The sequence below is a fragment of the Meleagris gallopavo genome, chromosome 1 (assembly GCF_000146605.3).
Source record: "Meleagris gallopavo isolate NT-WF06-2002-E0010 breed Aviagen turkey brand Nicholas breeding stock chromosome 1, Turkey_5.1, whole genome shotgun sequence".
NCBI lineage: Eukaryota > Metazoa > Chordata > Aves > Galliformes > Phasianidae > Meleagris > Meleagris gallopavo.
In genome coordinates, this window is record NC_015011.2 from 55,657,420 (window position 1) to 55,675,437 (window position 18,018).

An 18,018-nucleotide genomic window follows, 5' to 3' on the forward strand; every position below is an offset into this window, starting at 1 on the left:
CACCACCTCCCTGGGCAGCCTGTGCCACTGCAGCACCGCTCTTTCTGGGAAGAGATGTTTCCTAATATCCAAGCTGAACCTCCTCTGGAGCAAATTAAGGCTATTATCTCTTGTCCTACTTGAGACAGAGCTATAGACCGTAGCCTCATTTTAGCTCCAAGTGAGGATACCGCATTCCTGGCAGGGCTGAGATAGAAAAGCCAGGAATTTCAACAATATTTTTTCCAAGTGGATTTTTTCCTTTATAAGATCACCCCTTTTACAATGACCTTAGTTGTGTCCCAAATAAAATTTAATACTTACTGAGAAAAGATCGTAAGTAGGTTCTGATGGAGTCAGTGCAGAAGAACTTTCGTATGAGGGGTTGGTGATATTTGAAGGCAGGGGCTTGTCCAGTGATGTTACATCAGCTTCGTCTTTTGACTACATAAAATAACACAGATGACCTTAAAATCCATCCTCCTCCTACGGTGCCTTAAGTGGGGCACTTAACCTTCTCTACTGACTAGTGCAGTGCTGTGAATGAACTGGCTTTATCGTCTAAGTCTGTGTCTCCAGGCATGAACTCTGCACTGGGTGCCGTGTTGTCTTGGATCACTTAATGTTCAAACATTTCCCCCCCCTTCTTAAGTCACTGTGAAGAACAGGACAGGAAATACTGCACTGGCATGGTGCATAGCATGAAAAGTACGTGTTTGTTCTTAAGTGTGCTTGCTGCTGTTATATAAAACGCAAGCATTTCCTCTGGTTCATGGCTCCTTTATTATACCTAGAGTACTATACGTATATACAGAAGCCAGAATAGGAGGGAGTTTCTGATTGATTTCTTTGGGATTGATTTTGTAACACTTTTTTTTTGTCACGCTTCCTTGTCTCTGGAGAGCTTGGCTTCTACTGCCTGATTCTGCATCATCAAGATGCTCTGTTAGGCTAACAAAGTTAGAGAAAGCAAGCATGAGAGCACATCAGTATAAGAATTTATACTTCTCAGTCTGCTCTGATTTGCTTGTCTCTCAATCCAGCCTTTTTTCCCTATCGAATGTCTGAACCCCAAGAGCTATAAAACTATTAGCAGTGCCATGGAAGGGAGGGGATGAGAGTGAATTCACCTCTAAGTGGTTCAACTGATCTCCTTCCCTAAAGCTGACATTTTTGGAAACAAGGCCTTCTGCATTGGTGCTGTTCAGATGTAAGCATTTGGCCAGGCCTTGCTGTTGGTAGTGTCAGCGAGAGCAGGAGCCCTGGTAGTGCCCCCCAGTGTGGTGCAGCTGGCAAAGTAACTGAGTTCCCAAGCCAAATGTGCGAGCCTTTGTCATGTGTGTGAACAGTTCAAGCGAAAAGTGATCTGCAACGTTTCTTAATGAGATGTAAGGATAACTTGGAGCCTGTGAGATCTGAAAAGCGCAGAGGGGTCTGGGAAGTGCGGAGTGCTTGCCTTGCACTCCTCTGCCTCTTACCTTGAAGTGCTGGAAGCTTGTGCTTTTCTTCCTGAATCGGAGGTACGAGTATCCGATGAAGGCCATGACTCCAATAACCAGGCAGATGCCAAAGAATATCCCTGTCCCTGTACTGGCATGGAGATGAGCCTGGAAGCGTGGACAGGGTGAGCTATGGGGTGTGCACTGATTGCCTGCCAGCACCCCAGCACTGTGATGTCTCCCTGAGCTACGCCTGAAGACCTCAGCTGCTTCTGTGGTGGAGTTCCCTGCTACGTGATCCCCAGAGACCTTTGAAAATGACCTTCTGATAATAACTGCAAACTAGAATTTGGGCGCTACATACTGAACAATGGTTTTGGTACAGCTTCAGCTTGTTTGTGTTTTGAAATATCCAGAATAGACCGTTTTATGCATATGCATAACTTCTTAATAAATTCCTAGGAAAAGAGCTGAAAAAAATTTACATGTAATCTGGATTTAGCCTATATGGGAAGAATGTTTTCAAATTGGGTTGGTGGTTTGCCTTCTGTAGCCCTGTGGCCTGATACAAAATGCAGTCCTGAAGGGAATTGCAGGTTTTGTGCTGGTGGTAATTTTGTCTGAAGGTTCTAGGGTGCTCTGGATGTAGTTTCCCAACCACTGTACTCTTTGCTGGTAATCCTAGGAGCGAAGAGGAGTCTCCAGTGGGGAAGAGACTCTGGCTTTTCTCTATTATGTCTCTGTGTCCTTCTCCTTAGAGAAAGGGTTTCTACATATACGCTGGCAAAAACAATCCCTTAATTATCCTGACCTATATACACTCTGCACTGAAGTATAGTGCAGTTGTATAGCTAAATATTAGAAAATCTTTGGTTGCCCACCTGCATTTGAGTTATGAAGAAAATAATATGTACAGTATTATCACCGTGGTGCTATGGACTGACAGAAATGGTGTGTTATTTTGAATCGAGTGAAAGGGCCCAAAGGAAGTGAGAGCAGCCCTTTCTGCACTGTGTTGCTTTGCCATGTGCTGTTGGGTTTGGCTTGGCTACTCTTCCTCACGGATGGGATAACTGGAACCATGGCAGGAATTTATGTGTGCAAAAAAAATAATCTGAGTTTTCAAAACACTTTGTTTTGGAAAGGAAGAAGTGCGAAAACCAACAGTAACAAGTTTTCCTCAGAAGCTTGAAAGATGCTCTTGGGAAAATTCAAAGGGATCTTTATAAAATCTTGGATGAGTGCAAAACAGCTGAAGATATTGAATTGAATTGAAAAAAAAAATATGGGAAGAACAAGTTTTGCTACCTCTCACCCTCTGAATTTCTTTCAATATAACCTTTTAAACTGAAATTGTATATATGGGGGGGAAACTGGGAATATATGAATATCAGAAATTAATTTGGGATGTAACCCACAGCCACCTCCCACTACCCCAGAAGTCCCTATGTACTTACAGGTGCTGGCGGAGCCCTCAGAGGCTCTGAAATGACATGGATTATCCCATTGGAAGCGACTATATCCCACTCAACAATAGCACTTCCATCCACATATCTGGTCTCAGTCTACCAGGAGAGAGAACAATGAGATCTGAGCTCTGGCCCTCCTGCCTTGGGAGCTTATTTCCCCAGCTGCTGTGTTAGATACTGACACACTGACAGAAATCACTGGTGGGCTCACAGCACTGCCCCACTGGACATCTGCTTAGGATGATCCCAGGCTTGTCATGGCTCTCCTGCATGTAGAATAGCCTTCATCCTTACCCTCTATACTGCCTGCAGGATTTTCTTTCTTTCTTTCTTTCTTTCTTTCTTTCTTTCTTTCTTTCTTTCTTTCCTTTTTTCTCCTCTACTGGAAAGTTACCAACAAACTTCACAAATGTAAGTGTCTTTAATGACACTGTTTCCTCCTGTAACCCTGCCTGTCTGAAAGAACAGTTGACCCAGGGCTGTATCCCCATGCTGCAACGCCTTCAGGCAGTCTGAGCTGCATCCTTTGTGTTGTGCATGTTGGAGTGTGGCTGCTTGCAGATGTGTATATTCGCAGTTTGCCAGCTGCTATCATAATCATGGAATCATAAAATCATTACAGTTGGAAAAGACCTCTAAGGTCATTCAGTCCAATCACCAGCCCATCCCCACCGTGCCCACTGACCACGTCCCTCAGTGCCACATTCACACAGTTCTGGAACACCTCCAGGGATGGTGACTCTACCACCTTCCTGGGCAGCCCGTGCCACTGCAGCACCATTCTTTTGGAGGAGAGATCCAACCTAATATCCAACCTAAACCTCCCCTGGAGTAATGTGAGGCAATTACCTCTTATCCTGTCACTCATACTTGGGAGAAGAGGCCAATCCTTACTTCACTACAACTTTAGGTCATTGTAGAGAGCAATAAGGTCTCTCCTGAGCTCCTCTTCTTCAGACTGAACCATCCCTGTTTCCTTAGCTTCTCCTCATAAGACTTGCGCTCCAGAAAGTTCTACTGCCCTTCTTTGGACATGCTCCAGTCCTAGCTCTGCCCACCCTAGGAGCACCAGTCTTCTCAGTTCAGCCTCTTATTGTTGCTGGCTGTAACCTCACAGTGTTGCTCCCCAGATCAGCACGTTAGCTGATTAGAGGGTATAGGATGAGAGAGAAAAAGCTGGGGATTTCTTACAAAGGTACCTGTTCAGTGGAAGGAGCTTGGTATTCTTTTCCCCTGTTGTCTGTAATTAGAAGTTTTTCCCCAAGACGAGTCAGGAGAGTGGTTCCATTGGTCAGGTCTTCATAAAACACGATACTGGCATTAGATAAATGATACTCAATGTCTCGACCAGAAAGTGTCTAAAAATCAGAAAGAAATACAAGGAATGTTAATCAGGTCCTTTAATCCACTGGATTTATCTCCAGTCAGAGTGCCTGTGACCTTTTTCCTCTCTGCTATTAATGTTTCAGCAAGTGCAGTACAGGACAGGGTCTATTGGGAAACCTGCATGCGAACAGTGGGGAGGATCCTCCAACCCTGCTGACCTTTGGCTGCTGCAGGCTACATCTTGGCTATGCTGGCACAAAGGTTTTTATTCTCTTCTGACCTGAAGTGATGGGCCTTGTAGATAGTCAAAATAGCCTGAAGCAAGGCAGAGCTTAAACTCATAGGAATTGAAATCTCTTGTGTGATGCTTTTAATAAGTGCACAGCCTTATACCTGAGTGGCTTATCACTCTGGGACAGGTGGAGAAGTCCTGACCTCATCTCTGTGGCTGAGGGTGCACCTCGACTATTGGAGGCAATGTTTCATGGAAGGAAGGAAAAAAGGACAGGCACAGGAATGAAGCTAGGACTAGCCTTCTTTGAAGCATTTGCAAGAAATATCAGAAGTACTGCTTTCTTTGAATAACCAAGTTTAATGAAGCCAGGGAAGATTTCATGTCAGACACCTTTACAGCTGGATGACTAAAATCCCTGATGGAAAATTCTTTGGGGTGACTCAGACTTCCAGTAACTTAGTATTCCTGACTACAGAAGGAAAGCAGAGTGTGTGAAATTAACTCTTCCAGAAGCACAGTTCAAGCTATATGAGACTACAAAGAAATCGTGCCATACAAAGACTGTTTTTTAGTTGAGATTGCATCAAGATAGAGAAACCCATGAGTGGCTGTTCAGAAAGTGCTATTAAAATGAAGAGAGAAAAGCGAGAACACCCTTGCCTGATTTTCCCTTAATCCACTATCATTTGGAGCGAAGAGTGTGGCATGCACTGACAGGTCAGTGAGGTACCGCAGGAATGCTCTCCCTTTCCGAGAGCTGTTGGAGTAAGCCATGATTTTCTGCGCAGAAACAAAATTCAGCTTTAGTGAAAGGCAACTGCGAGATAAAAAGATGTCATATGAGTAACAATAAAGAGGTTTTGCTTTCTGTCCCCTACACTGGCTGCGGACAACAGCCAGTAGTGAGGTACTAAGGGACATAGTGGACATAGTTTAGTGGGGAAATATTGGTGGTAGGTGGATAGTTGAACCGGATGATCTTGGAGGTCTTTTTCAACCTTGGTGGTTCTATGAATCTATGACAGTGTTTGGGTGCCAAGACAGCCTGGTTATCCCTGTGCCTGTGGCAGGCCATACCTCCAGGAAGTTTGTGAGCGTGGGGAAGGACATCAGCACTTGCAGCAGGTTCCCACTGCAGGAGGAGCCGTCCCCCACGTAGCCTGGCCTGCAGGTGCAGTTCACTTCTGGAATGCACAAACACAGACAGCTATGTGGGCCAGTACCCTTTTTTAGGCAGTTTTGGTTCTCCTTGTTCTTGGCTGCCAAAAGTACTCAAAATAGGGCTGCCGCTCCCCTTTGCAGCGAGGCTGAGACAGCCATTCTCACCTTTTTCCCTGTAGCAGAAGACATCCCATGTTTCACTCAGGTTGACCCTTCTCCCGTAGTCCACAATGCCGACGTACCCGGCGCCACAGTTTGGTGATGAGAAGGCAGTAGGGTAGCCCACCCTTTGGCCATCCAGCCAGCCAGCTGCACACAGGTGGTACCGCGCCTGCAAGGCCATGAGGGAGAGAACATGGGGAGAGCTGGGTTGTGGGGCCAGAGCTGCTGATGGACAGGGACAGCATCTGACACCCCCCAGCCCATTTTTGGAAATCTGAGTGAACTCCCTGCTTTGCAGCTTCCTCTGCTTTTGCTGCTCCCTGCCCTTCCAGCCCTTCTGTTGCTGCAGAAGGAGTCTGGCTGTGGTCCAGCCTCATATTTTGTGAAAAATGTCTCTCAACCACGAGCATCTTCCTTCCTTCCTTCCTTCTGCAGATGGGAAGGAGGCAGAATGTCACAGACTGGCTCACCCTACTGAAAAGAAGTTTTACAAACCTGATGTGTGATGATGCTTATACCACTGACATCAATCATGTGTTGTCTACAGCACACTCAAGAAAAAGAGCGTGGAAATGGCTCTGCTAAATTAACAGTAATCCTAGAACATTACATTAATAAAAATAATAAAATCCAAACATAGATCTAACTCGTACATTTCGTATAGAAGAGCTAACAATTACAACTCTCATGAAAACCCTCTGCAAGTCTGACTTTATTCTCTGGAAAATTGGAAGCAAAAATTTGGCAACTGAATTGTTTTCAGTGCTGTATGAGCAGGCACGAGCCCCATAACCAGTCTGAAAACTGCTCCCAGGCAAACATGGGGTGGCAGAGGGGAAGAAAGGTTAGAACACAAAACTTATTGGCACTGAGCAACCCCCTTGCTCCTCCTCCATTTACACCGTGGGTAAATCCACACCAGGGACTCCTCCTGCAGTGAGCCTACATCACCTTCTGTGCGTACAGCAGCTGGTTGTATGTGGCGACAGTGGCTGACTCGTTGGCACAGGCTTCCTTTGCCTTCTCGTACGTCATTTTGTACTGCCCCTGGGGGGACCGTAAATGGAAAACTCCAACTGTCGTGTCTGCAAAGAGAGAGAGGGACCAGCTCTTCCTGATGGGGCTTCCATTTCTGGATTAAAAATCAAATGTGCATTGGAAATATCTGTGACTTTTACGAAATATAGTTAGGACAGATGGGGAATCATGGGTAATATTTCTACCTGGAATGCCTTCATCTATTGCTTCATAAACCCAGTATTGCAAAAGTATTTAATGTTCTAAGCTGAGTCGTACTTACATCTCATTGCTTCCAGTGGATATAAATAGAGGACTGGGGAATCTTACAGACACGAGGATCCAGGCTACACCCACTGACATCAGTGCAGTGGCATGGGGACAAGGACCTTTCTGTCCCATGGTGTGCCATCCTCACCTTGGAAGTGGAGATCGGTGCAGTCTGCATCAGGGTGGCACTGCCCGTTGTTCTGCAAGCAGCGGTCAAGAGGAAACTGCATCACTGAGCAGTTCAGCCCATCACCGATGTAGTTGTTTTTACAGTCGCACTTGCGTTTGTCCTGGTTGGGGGGAGAATAAAAAAAGCCAAGCCAAGTATTTCACTGACATAGAAGCGGTATTTCACACAACATACTGAACTGTTGGAAAAATGTCACTTGATACAGCCAGGAATGGGCAAACAGAAAAGTTGCTACTAACAACCGTGATTCAACAGACTGCAAACTGTCACTGTTGTTTCTTCTTTTAGGCAAAACATTTATGCACATACCTAAGTGTTTTGTTAAATAAATGCCAAGGCATAATTCCATCCACAAAGCTAATAATGTGAGCTGGGGAATTATATGACATGTAATTAAGACAAACGGATGACACACCAATCAAAATTACATCTAAGTGACAGCAAGTGGAAGCATGACAGGAATTTAGCAGTCCACTGATCGTAATAAATTGAGAACTATAAACTGAGGAAGCTGACACAACCAGAGACTGTGATGGTTAGCAGCTGGAATGGATTAACAGCGAGGCTCTTCTAGATAGTTCTTGGAAGACACATCAGGCAAACCACCAAAATGGAACAGATACATGATCCCAAAAGCACCAAGACAAACGCTGGATCAAATCACTGCCATGAGTTTTCCTCAAGCTTTGATCTTTCATGCCAAGAATCACACGGCTGCAGACCTAAGTGTCCTAAGTGTCTGATCAACCAAAAAGTGATGTTTTTCTCCCAACTGTCCCTAGGTTTAGACACCAATATACACACACAGTTTCATGCTGCCAAACTTCTATTGCAAATAAGGATAGCCAAGAAGGGAGAGCTACAAAAGAGGACAGACAAACTACACATGCAAAACATTCCACCTACTGTAGCACCCTTTTCCTCAGCTCTCATCTGAAAGCATGCCAAAATGTACATGGAAAGTAGATTGGAGTCACATAACAATTGTTCTGGGAAACAGGGGGCTCTGAGAGGCAGAGAGTGTGATCCAGCTGGGAAGAAGACTTGTTGGCACCAGGAAGAAGTGTCTCAGACTTCCCTATGAAGACCCAAATCATTCAACTTACAGGCCCTATGACAGTGCAAATAGCATGTTCATGGCAGCCTCCATTGAACCCATCGGCGCAAGGGTTTATAGGAAGACATGTGAAGCCGTCTCCTTTGTATCCCTTCTGACAGTTGCAGAAGATCTTCACCCCAAGCTGTGTGCAGTTGGCTGCCTTGTGGCAGCCACCATTGTTTTGTTTGCAGAGGTCTGCAGCTGTGCAAGGAAAAGAAAATGCATGAGTAAAGTTTGCTTTTAAAGAGTTTGTTCCTCTAAAGGCAAACCACCTCCAGTTTGTTTTTTTAAGGCACATTAAAAATACTAGAACATCTCTTTGGGTAAAAATACTATTTGAGTTTCCTGAGGCACTCCTGCAGTTGCACCATAGCTATCCCTTAGGGCTCTGAAGCCCTTAGCAGATACTCTTGCTTTAAGAGACATAGCACCAACACCCGGAGATTCTGCTTTGCCTCTTGGCAGCCCAGAAGAGCTGCCTTTAGGGTCTCTGCTCCATCCAAGGTGAATTTGGAGGATGTGAGAAACCTGGCTTGAAAGTGACTGTTACTGCAGTGATGCTACTGGGGAGCTGCTTTGCCTAGAGCCAGAAGATGATTCCGTAAGTGCAGTACTGTGAGAGGGAGCTCACCTGTGCACGTGATTCCATCCCCATTGTAAAGTGGCTTGCACTGGCATGTATTGTTCTCCATGCAGACAGCGTTGACAGAGCAGCTTGGAGAACACACTGGTGGCAAGGCTGTGGGGAAGGCGAAACAGCTGGGATGTAGATGGTATTTGCATTGCAATACTTTTGCTTCACATATATAGGAACACCCTCATACAAGTCTTGCTAACCAGAAAACTTGTACAATTTTTTTATGACTGATTAACTCTTCGGTAGTACCTTCCAGGGAGGGAAGCACTCATATTCCTATCTCATGGAGGGGAGACAGGGAGGTGAAGGGATTTGCTCACAATCTGGAGCAGCATTAGGGATGCTGCTTTTGGGACTCTCTTAGTCTCCAGCGAGAGCTTCTGGCATTATCAGCATTTTTTCACTCTCATCTATGCAACACCTCTGTTGAGTTGTGAACGCTATCAGCACCTATCTCCAAGTAACAGAGTTCAGGGAGCAGAGGCAGATACCCAGCTTGTTTTCACAGAGCCGGCCAGTCCATCCCGTCTCACAGAAACATCGTCCTGTCCCTGAATATCCTTCCTCACACTGCCCGTTGTTCTTGCATTCACAGGCTGCAAAAGAAATGCATAAAGATCATTTGCAGAGTTGTCGCTGGGAAAGCAGAAGATATTCTCATAGAGAAGCCTTCCTTAGACTCTCAGTTTAGGTACATTATTACCTAGAAATAACTTAGTTAAGTTTGACCTCACAGTTTTTCATCATGAGTTGAGTCATACAGAGGACCTGACTGCCCACAGTTGGTTGGACAGCCTCCATTCTCAGAGGTTCTCAAGTCCTTTCTACTCTGAACTGTATGATCTAAGCTTAGAGCTGACTCTGCTTTGGGCACGGGTTGGACTTGAGACCTCTTGACATTCCTTGCAACATGAATTATCCTATGATCTTATGGCTGTAGAACTAGCATTAGTTCAATGTGCCTTTGAAAATGAATATTGACCTGCATAGTGATAGGAGTAAAAAAACCTCTCACAGAACTACAGCAGGAAGGAGCTAATGGCTGAGGTGAAGACTCAGCCTGATTCTGTCCTAATAAGCAACAGCTTCAAGTTGTAGGGAAGCCCTCAGCTGGAGAGCACTGTGGCCTATGGGAAGAAAGAGTTTGGTTGCTGTGCAGGAGAAGGTCGGTCTGATTAAGAAAGTCAAATATGAGGTAAGTAAGCTATGCTGTAAAATATGGGTAAGTTACACGTAATGTCTTTTTTAGGTTTTATTTATTTTTGCTTATGGCTTCCTTTTTTTTATGGCATGTTACCCATTGTGCCCTAGGGGTTCCTTTAATCTACAGGTGATGTTTTTCTCTGCTCTTTTGGTGCTATAATTACTTATATACTGAGTCTGTCTTAAAACATTATTGATAGCTCTCTGTTTTATAATGTAATGAAGAACCATCCTTTCTTGTCTCATTTCACTTTCTCACATATTCTTGTTTAAAGAAGGTAATGATGTGAGATTTGGTCAGACTTTGATTCTGTGAAAACCTGTTTCTGCTGTAAAGGAATTTCACCCTTTGGCTTTCTTCCATTTAGTTTGGTTACCTGATTCTTACTCAACATAAGTACATATTGAAAAGAAGTGGCTGTAAGACTTTTTTCCTGCTCAGTACCACAGTCTGAGTTTCAGAAAAGCAATTCTCATAGAGTTTGTGCTACAATGTGCTGTAAGATGGATAAGCTGGTGATGTGAGTATTCCTGAGCAAGATGTGTTACTTTAATCCTAAAGATGTCCAGCTTCTAACCTCCAACCCTGTGTGTCTTGTGAGTGCTGCAGGTGTACACAGTTAGAATGGAAGAGTTAACATCCAAACTTCTAATTTGAAGGCTTTATGTTGGGAAAACATTTAAGTTTAAGAGATGTTGTTGATCCTCTTTTCACCTAAGTTACATTTTAAACCACATCCAAGTGGATAGATGAGCAGTTTCTTGTCTGCCGTCCCTCTTCACAAACTGATTTCAACTCAGTGTCCTTTTCCTTCTCTTTTGCAAAAGCAGTGCATGGCCTTGGCCTCCTGTGATCCTTGAGGGGCCATTTTGCTAACTAAAATACTGACCAGTCCTGTATGAGAATGAGAGGGAAAGCAGTGCTGTAGTTGATACACCTTGATGACTGAGGCTCTGATTCCATTCCACGTCACTCATATACCATGCGAAAATAGGACCACTGCACAGAAAACTAAGAACACCTCTGTCCTCGCTGCCTTTTCCTCCCTTTTGAGACCTTGCATCATCCCTCTGCATGAGGAGATGCTCAAGAGAAATGCTAGTGTTGAAAGGAGGAAGCATTTTTTTTGTTTGCTCAAAACCATATAATAGACAAAATGGTTCAGACTTGAGGTGGGCAGTAGTATGGAAATGAAACATAGACATACGCCTGCAGCTGGAGCCATATCTGCCTGGCAAGCACAGCTCACATGAAGTTCCGTTGAAGCCACTGTAGCAGTGGCACTCTCCTGTGCCAGTGTAGCCATCGTCACAGTAGCCATGGCTATTGCATGGTGTCTCTGGACCCCCTGGGCAAGCTGAAAGGTCAAAAAAAAGGGAATGAGAGAATAATAATTTAAAAAGTGGATATTGAGCTCAAGCACATGTTTATCCATTGCCACTGTTCATTATTAATTGTTTCGTAAAATCTTAAACAAAAATAATGCCTGTAAATGAATCTCTCCTTGGGTTTGTACAAACAGCTATGACAGCTTTGACAGCAAATTTCATGCTCTGAGATCCCCGAGGTGCTTCTACAAATCCTGTCAGAAAGGTGCTATGCACCCTTCCAGCCTCAGAAGGCACTGGCCTTCCTGTCTTTCTCACTGGGTGCTGCCCTACCTTGGCAGTCGGGCCCGAAGTACCCCTTGCAGCACTTGGCCGTATGGATGACCATGGAGCAGTTCCTGCGGCAGCCATCCCTCCGTAGCCCATAGGAATCATATGTGCAGCGGTAGATCCCTTCCTGAGCATTGCGCGTGGCAGTGCAGAGAGGTAGAAAACATAGGAAGATGAGTGCTATGTGGAGGTTTGATTATTTTTTAATCACCGTTTCTGATATGCATTGAATTAAAATATAATGTAAGAAGCCTCCATTTTTCCCATACAGCTTGCTAAGCTTGGCTAATGAGGGACTGATCAGAAGCACTTGCTACAAGAGATGCCATGTGAGACCAACAGTCATCCCACGCCCAGCATGCCTTCAGACAGCTTTATGTTATCATATAAGACCATGGTTTCACTGTTGAGTTTTCCCTCTTTTTGCCAAGCAACTTATTCCAGTTTGCGTGTATGAAGTACAGAAATGAGCAAGTTTGGCTGCTGAAATGCAAGATTTTAATGTATTACCTTTGGTTTTGTTCCTGGAGGGCATTTGGCACCACTGAAGCAGCTAGCACAGTACCCCTGTTGTACAAAATGGAAAGAAAATAAGCATACTGCCAACAAAAGGCTATTTTGAGTAGACAAAAAGTGTCTGTTTTGTGTGAGCAGTAAATATGAGCAGAAAAGAATGTGGGTTTATCAAGCTTGAGACAGAATATAGTTTTGGAGAAAGGAGAGAACAACAACAAAATAGTTGTATTGATTTATTGCCCCGAAGTGCAAGAAATGAATGTTTGTCTCAGAAAAAATCTACTCCCGATCCAAACAAGTAAGAAAATGAGATGGTAGATATTCTTTAAAAAAATATTCACCTGGGGCGCATAAGATCTGGGTGTATAATTTGAAGTATTGGTAATTGGTTACTTCTTGGGAAGCACAGGCATTCTGGGGGTATGACATCCATTTCAATTAACAAAATAAGGAAACAAGAGGTAACTGAAGCAGATGGACTATGCAAAGTTGTTGTCAGTTGTTTCCTGACTGAAATATGAATTCCAATATATTTTTAGAATGATTACATGAAATTCTATTTACTTCTAAGTGATTTTTTTAATATGTTTTGAATTAAGCTAAAGTAAATTTGGTCTTTAAACCATTTTAAAATGTTTTGGTTTGGAAATAATGAAATTAACAGGAATTTCAGAAGCAAAATCACAATCTGGGGAGCAAAGGTGGATGCAAAGTTGCCGAAGTCCAACAGGAAATTTGTGTTTCATCACCTTTACTTTGTCCTCTTCTAGCACCAAATGCCCACTCTCTGAAAAATGCCACTGGTAGGGTATTTTAGGTCAGTGATGAATCTCATAAAACTTCCATTTCTATCTGGAAGCTAACATGGCCCTTTCTGGCAGTGCAAGTGTGCCCTGCGTGTGCTGTGAACATCTGAAGATTGGTGGGTTTCAAAACTTCCTGATTGTAGGACATGTTGAAGTTCATGGAAGAAATTTCATCCATGCTAACTGTGACAGTTTAGGTGTGTTGAGTGTTATTTCTATGAAAGCAAGAAATGTGAGACCAAGAGCCTGTCTCCAACAAGTGTGATAGAAACAAAGCATAGGTGAAGGCAACCTGAAGTGATGGAACCTAATCTCGCTAGTGCCAAAGCTGCTGAGAGCATTGACCCATGTCATTCTGCAGGCAGGGTTTGGCCCATGGGCTGGGCTTTTAGTGAGTGATACTATGACAGAAACAGATGGACTAACCATGATGTCCACAGTGAAGAAACTGTCACAGCGGCCCCCCAGGCTGGGGTCCATCAGCAGGCAGTCTATGCCGTAGGCAATGCCCCCATCAAATTCCAGCTGCCGCTGCACAATCTTGCACTGTCTGTCATTCAGGAAAAGTGTGCCCTGAGAGAGGAGATGGGGAGAGAGTGTGACAAATGGTGAGGCAGTTTTCTGTGGGGCCAGACCGGATCCAGATTCTGAATAGGAATCAGGGAAGATTCTCCCCTTTATGAATGCTCCTGATGTGCAGTGGTGTGTCAAGCTGTCCTGTAGGTAATGTTGATGCCTGCAGGCTCTTGAAACCACATTAATTTCTTTTCCTAGGGTTCACAGTGCTAAAACCTCACTGTTGGGAAGATCTTTTTCGTTTCCTCTAGTGGACTGGCCTACCTCAAGTGCATTTTGGCCTGGCCACATTTTCAGAGGCAGATGCTTGTCAGAGAACATGTGAGTACGATCTGATATGTTTGCAGAGAAAAAATGCTGCTGTTTTGGCTTAATGGGTTGCATGCATACCTACAATCTTAGTCTGTAAGTGATTACAAACCAGAGTTTGCACCCAGATGCTGTATTTACAAGGTTTCTGCCAAAGCCAGGTTCATCCTAATAGTTTGTATTTCATTTTAGGAGAAGTCACTGTGCTAGTATTTATCTTTTCAGCTTACTGAGAGCTGTTTTGTAGAAATAGCATCTTACAGGAGAGAAAATGACAACTCTAAAAACTCTTGCAAACCAACTGGCATGCTGAAATGGGTAGGGTGGATGCACCAGTTTTGTGGCTGTTGACATGGACTGAAAACAAGCAATTGAGTTTTGGTGTCACTGATCATTTGTAGGCTCTGTATACAGGCACAGCAGGGTCTATTTGAGCTGATTCCATGGCAGAGGTGAGGGGTGAAGGTGCTGGCATGGAAAATACTTACGATCTCTTTGTTATCCCCGCAGCTAATACTGAGGTTGGAGCCCTGCAGAGTCTTCAGCAAGGTGGAGTGGGGGAGTTGGTAGGCTAATATCTGGGAAGGAAGCAAAGAGATGTGTGTGTTCAGACTCGCTTGTTTCAACCTAGGCAATGCTCCTAAAAAAGCATAGGTCTCACCTCAGCATTGCGGACAATGTGGAATTTGAGATACTGCACCAGTTTGTCCGTGTTGGACTTCTTGAAGAGAAAGTCCTGCTGCTCCTGGGGCAGACTGCGGATAGCTGCATCCGTGGGCCAGAAGAGTGTCACAGGTTTGTGAATGGGATCGTTGATCAGCCCAAGCAATTTGTTTTTCTGCAACATGCAAAATACTTCTCTGCATGCGTGTAATTAATGCTCTCTCTAAAACGATGTTGACCCTATAAGGTGAATATTGGAATAACTGGGATGCAGTGGTTACTGGCTTGCAAATGTTGTGACTTTGAAAACTACTGCTGAGTTGCCCAAGTTGAGCTATACGACCCAATTCTCTGAAGTGCTTCAGCTGTCCACCAAAAGTCAGGCTGAGGGCCCAGCTAAGAGGTGAAAGACATATTTGGTTTGAACACTGGTCATATGATCTGACTTACTGTAGGACAGAGTGGATCTGGGAGGTGAAAGCTGGCTGTAAGTTTTTGGCTCCACTGAGGAGCACCCTTTCAGTGATGTTCTGTGCCATGTTGGTGTCCTTTTTTCTTATTCTTATTTTTTTTAAAAAAAGCATTTTAAACATGTTCCTAATGGCTGCTGACTCTTGTGCACTTACTGCACTTACCTCTAGCAAATTGCTGAACAGGACATATCCATGTTTGGCTGCAACCATTTCAAGGCTTTCCTACAAAGAAAGCAGTAGCCAGTAGATTAATGTAATAAATACATTATAAATGTATTTAAAACACAGATTTTTTTTTTTTTTTTAAATTATGAAAGCCATTGAAGAAGCCCCATGCAGAAGTCCTCTCACACTATTCTTAGCATTAATGTACTTCCTGAATGAATTTTAAATATAGCATTTAACTTCTTGGGCAGTGTCAAACTATTTTTATGGAAGGTCTTCTTCGTATCACTACTTTATGTAACACTTGCATAGTAACAACAGTTACTGTTAGGTAATATAAAAGCCCTGTAGTTGAGAATGACTATGAGGTGCACTTACCCTCTTAGAGCCTGGGGGGAAATCCTGAATGTGTGATGGGACCAGGATTTGGTTTATGACATGAATCACGCCATTTGTACCAACAGTGTCACTGGATATAATTTCAGCTTTATTGTTCAAATACAGAGAGTTCTGAAAAGGCAATTAAAAATATTTTCTGTGGGCTCTTATTGGATGGTAAGGCTGCTGCCAAATTTCTTTGGCATGGTGTCTTTATGTGCAAGCATGATAAGCAAGGAAAACAATGGAACCAAACCCCAGAGTTGAAAAGTAAAGGAACTCTCAAAGCAAGGTTGACACAACTTCAGTGTTAACATGGCAGATAAGTACTGCACATTTTGGCTAAATGGACACTTTTTTGACTTTTTTTTTAATACTACATTTATTCTTATGCATCAGAGAAGGTAGGGAAACATTCAATTTTTGAAAAAGGCTGAATGAGTCCAGCCTGTTCAGACCCTTACCTCTTCTTCACCATGTTACCTGAGCATAGCTGATCTGTATGGGGTCCCCATGCAGAGAAGTGATGTTTGTGACTGTTGTCAGGTCACTGTGCAACAGGCTTGCACAGCCCACTATGTGGTACCTGAGGATTTGAGCCATCACCCCTTTGGCAAGCCATCCCCTCACCTGCAACAGAATGCAGAGGAATTGAGAAGCAGCTCATCTCCATCTGTCTCCATCTGAAAACTCACACACAGCCTTCTTACTCACTCTCTGGTCACTGTTTAAAACTTTTGTGTGAGGCACGAACACAGTGAAAGGGCCTGGGTCAGCAGTATCTCTGATGGACAAGGCCTGTCAGATTGGATGGGACAAAAGCAGTACAGAGTCATTAGTTTCCAATGATCACCAGTAATCTAAAATAAGCAGAGAGCTGTTCTATCTATCTATCTATCTATCTATCTATCTATCTATCTATCTATCTATCTATCATGGCAACAGAACTGAAGCTAGAATATAAGTCTGACTAGTTGGCCAATATATATGGATCTGTGCTGACCCGAGCTTGTGGGTAAACAATTGCTCCTGACATACACTGGAAGGCAATGACAACTGGTAATGCACACCAGCATCCTGTGATGTTTCAGACATCTGGAGATGGTGTAGCAAAATGAAAATGCAGCTGTGGTGGTAGAAGATTGATATTCACTCACACTGGAATTTGTGAGAGAAGTACTGGAAAGTTTTAAACTGAACTGGTGGAAAATTCAGTTTTATGCCTGGTAAGAAGGCCTAACATTTCCCAGGGATTCTAGGGATTCTATAGCAGTTAATAGTTTAAATCAGAGCATCTCTGATGTTAATGGCTTGTGATCCAAACTCAGTACCAATTATATCTGAGGATTTTGGCCAAGGACTTTGGTACACACCAGATCCCTGCCTATTCCCCTCTGCACATCCTGAGGGAAAACAAACAAACAAAAAAAGCCAGTACTTTTCTTACCTCTAAATGAAAATAAAATTTAGATGTGTTGAAGTTCCTGAGAAGTTCCTGCAATCAAGAACATGACTTTGTAACAATGCTGCAAATCTGGAGCAATGTGCATGGAATGCAACTAATTGCAGCACTTGAAAAAAAGGAAACTTCTAGCTTAGAGTTAATGCTGCCATTGTCCCTCTTCTATTCTTGCCTTGTTCTATAAAATAACAGGCTTCTTTGAAACTTGAAACTACCAGTAATAATGTGCTAGTGCTGCACTCATAACAATCATCCATCAGTGTAGTGGTTTTCTCTTGAAGCTCTGTTATCATTAAAGACAAAAACTAGCTTGTTAGTACTGGGTTGCACTGCTGTGAATGCAATATGTATTATACCCATTTTTTGTTTTGTTGTTGTTATCTAGCAATACCTAATTCTTACTCCTGGATTCTCGGATTAGGTTAATTGCAAATTCTGGGCTAGGGTTGCCAACTTATTAAAAAAAAATAAAAAAATAAAGGCATGTTTTCAATTGATAAGTTTTGTATCCAATAGCTATGTGAAGAACAAGAAGAGACAGCAAACGTATGCAATACTTTACCTTGTGGATGTTGCCTCGGCATTTAAATCCATCTCCAATGTAGTTTGGTTTGCAGGTACAGGTCCGTTCTGTTAGCTCGGTGTCTTTACAGATGGCAAATTCACTGCATCCTCCATTATTCTTGTAAGATCAAAATGTAAAGTATTTCTTTGTTTCCAGGTGTAATAAAACAATTCTAGTTTATCATTTTTATTCCCATGCATATAGGTTAGGAGGATTTAATCCAAAGTGGCTTTTAGAAACCAGATCTTACTGACACTCA

The 18,018-nt window shown here is 43.4% G+C and overlaps 1 protein-coding gene across 1 annotated transcript in view; it reads right to left on the reverse strand.

Annotated features, from left to right (window-relative positions):
* Positions 1-50: 50 nt before the first annotated feature.
* Positions 51-18,018, reverse strand: part of STAB2 (stabilin 2) — a 72,342-nt gene continuing 54,374 nt past the window's right edge. Inside the window, exons 44-67 of the mRNA XM_010713224.3 lie at positions 17,757-17,876; positions 17,180-17,227; positions 16,447-16,530; positions 16,216-16,362; positions 15,733-15,864; positions 15,352-15,411; positions 14,715-14,891; positions 14,542-14,631; positions 13,595-13,741; positions 12,357-12,413; positions 11,850-11,973; positions 11,396-11,545; positions 9,476-9,580; positions 8,979-9,086; positions 8,355-8,548; positions 7,207-7,348; positions 6,723-6,856; positions 5,775-5,940; positions 5,526-5,632; positions 5,109-5,228; positions 4,087-4,245; positions 2,876-2,983; positions 1,458-1,586; positions 51-423 (exon numbers count right to left, since the gene is read on the reverse strand). Coding sequence (XP_010711526.1) covers positions 271-423; positions 1,458-1,586; positions 2,876-2,983; positions 4,087-4,245; positions 5,109-5,228; positions 5,526-5,632; positions 5,775-5,940; positions 6,723-6,856; positions 7,207-7,348; positions 8,355-8,548; positions 8,979-9,086; positions 9,476-9,580; positions 11,396-11,545; positions 11,850-11,973; positions 12,357-12,413; positions 13,595-13,741; positions 14,542-14,631; positions 14,715-14,891; positions 15,352-15,411; positions 15,733-15,864; positions 16,216-16,362; positions 16,447-16,530; positions 17,180-17,227; positions 17,757-17,876 — 2,961 coding nt within the window. The 3' untranslated portion in view covers positions 51-270. The remainder of the gene's footprint in view (positions 424-1,457; positions 1,587-2,875; positions 2,984-4,086; positions 4,246-5,108; positions 5,229-5,525; positions 5,633-5,774; positions 5,941-6,722; positions 6,857-7,206; positions 7,349-8,354; positions 8,549-8,978; positions 9,087-9,475; positions 9,581-11,395; positions 11,546-11,849; positions 11,974-12,356; positions 12,414-13,594; positions 13,742-14,541; positions 14,632-14,714; positions 14,892-15,351; positions 15,412-15,732; positions 15,865-16,215; positions 16,363-16,446; positions 16,531-17,179; positions 17,228-17,756; positions 17,877-18,018) is intronic.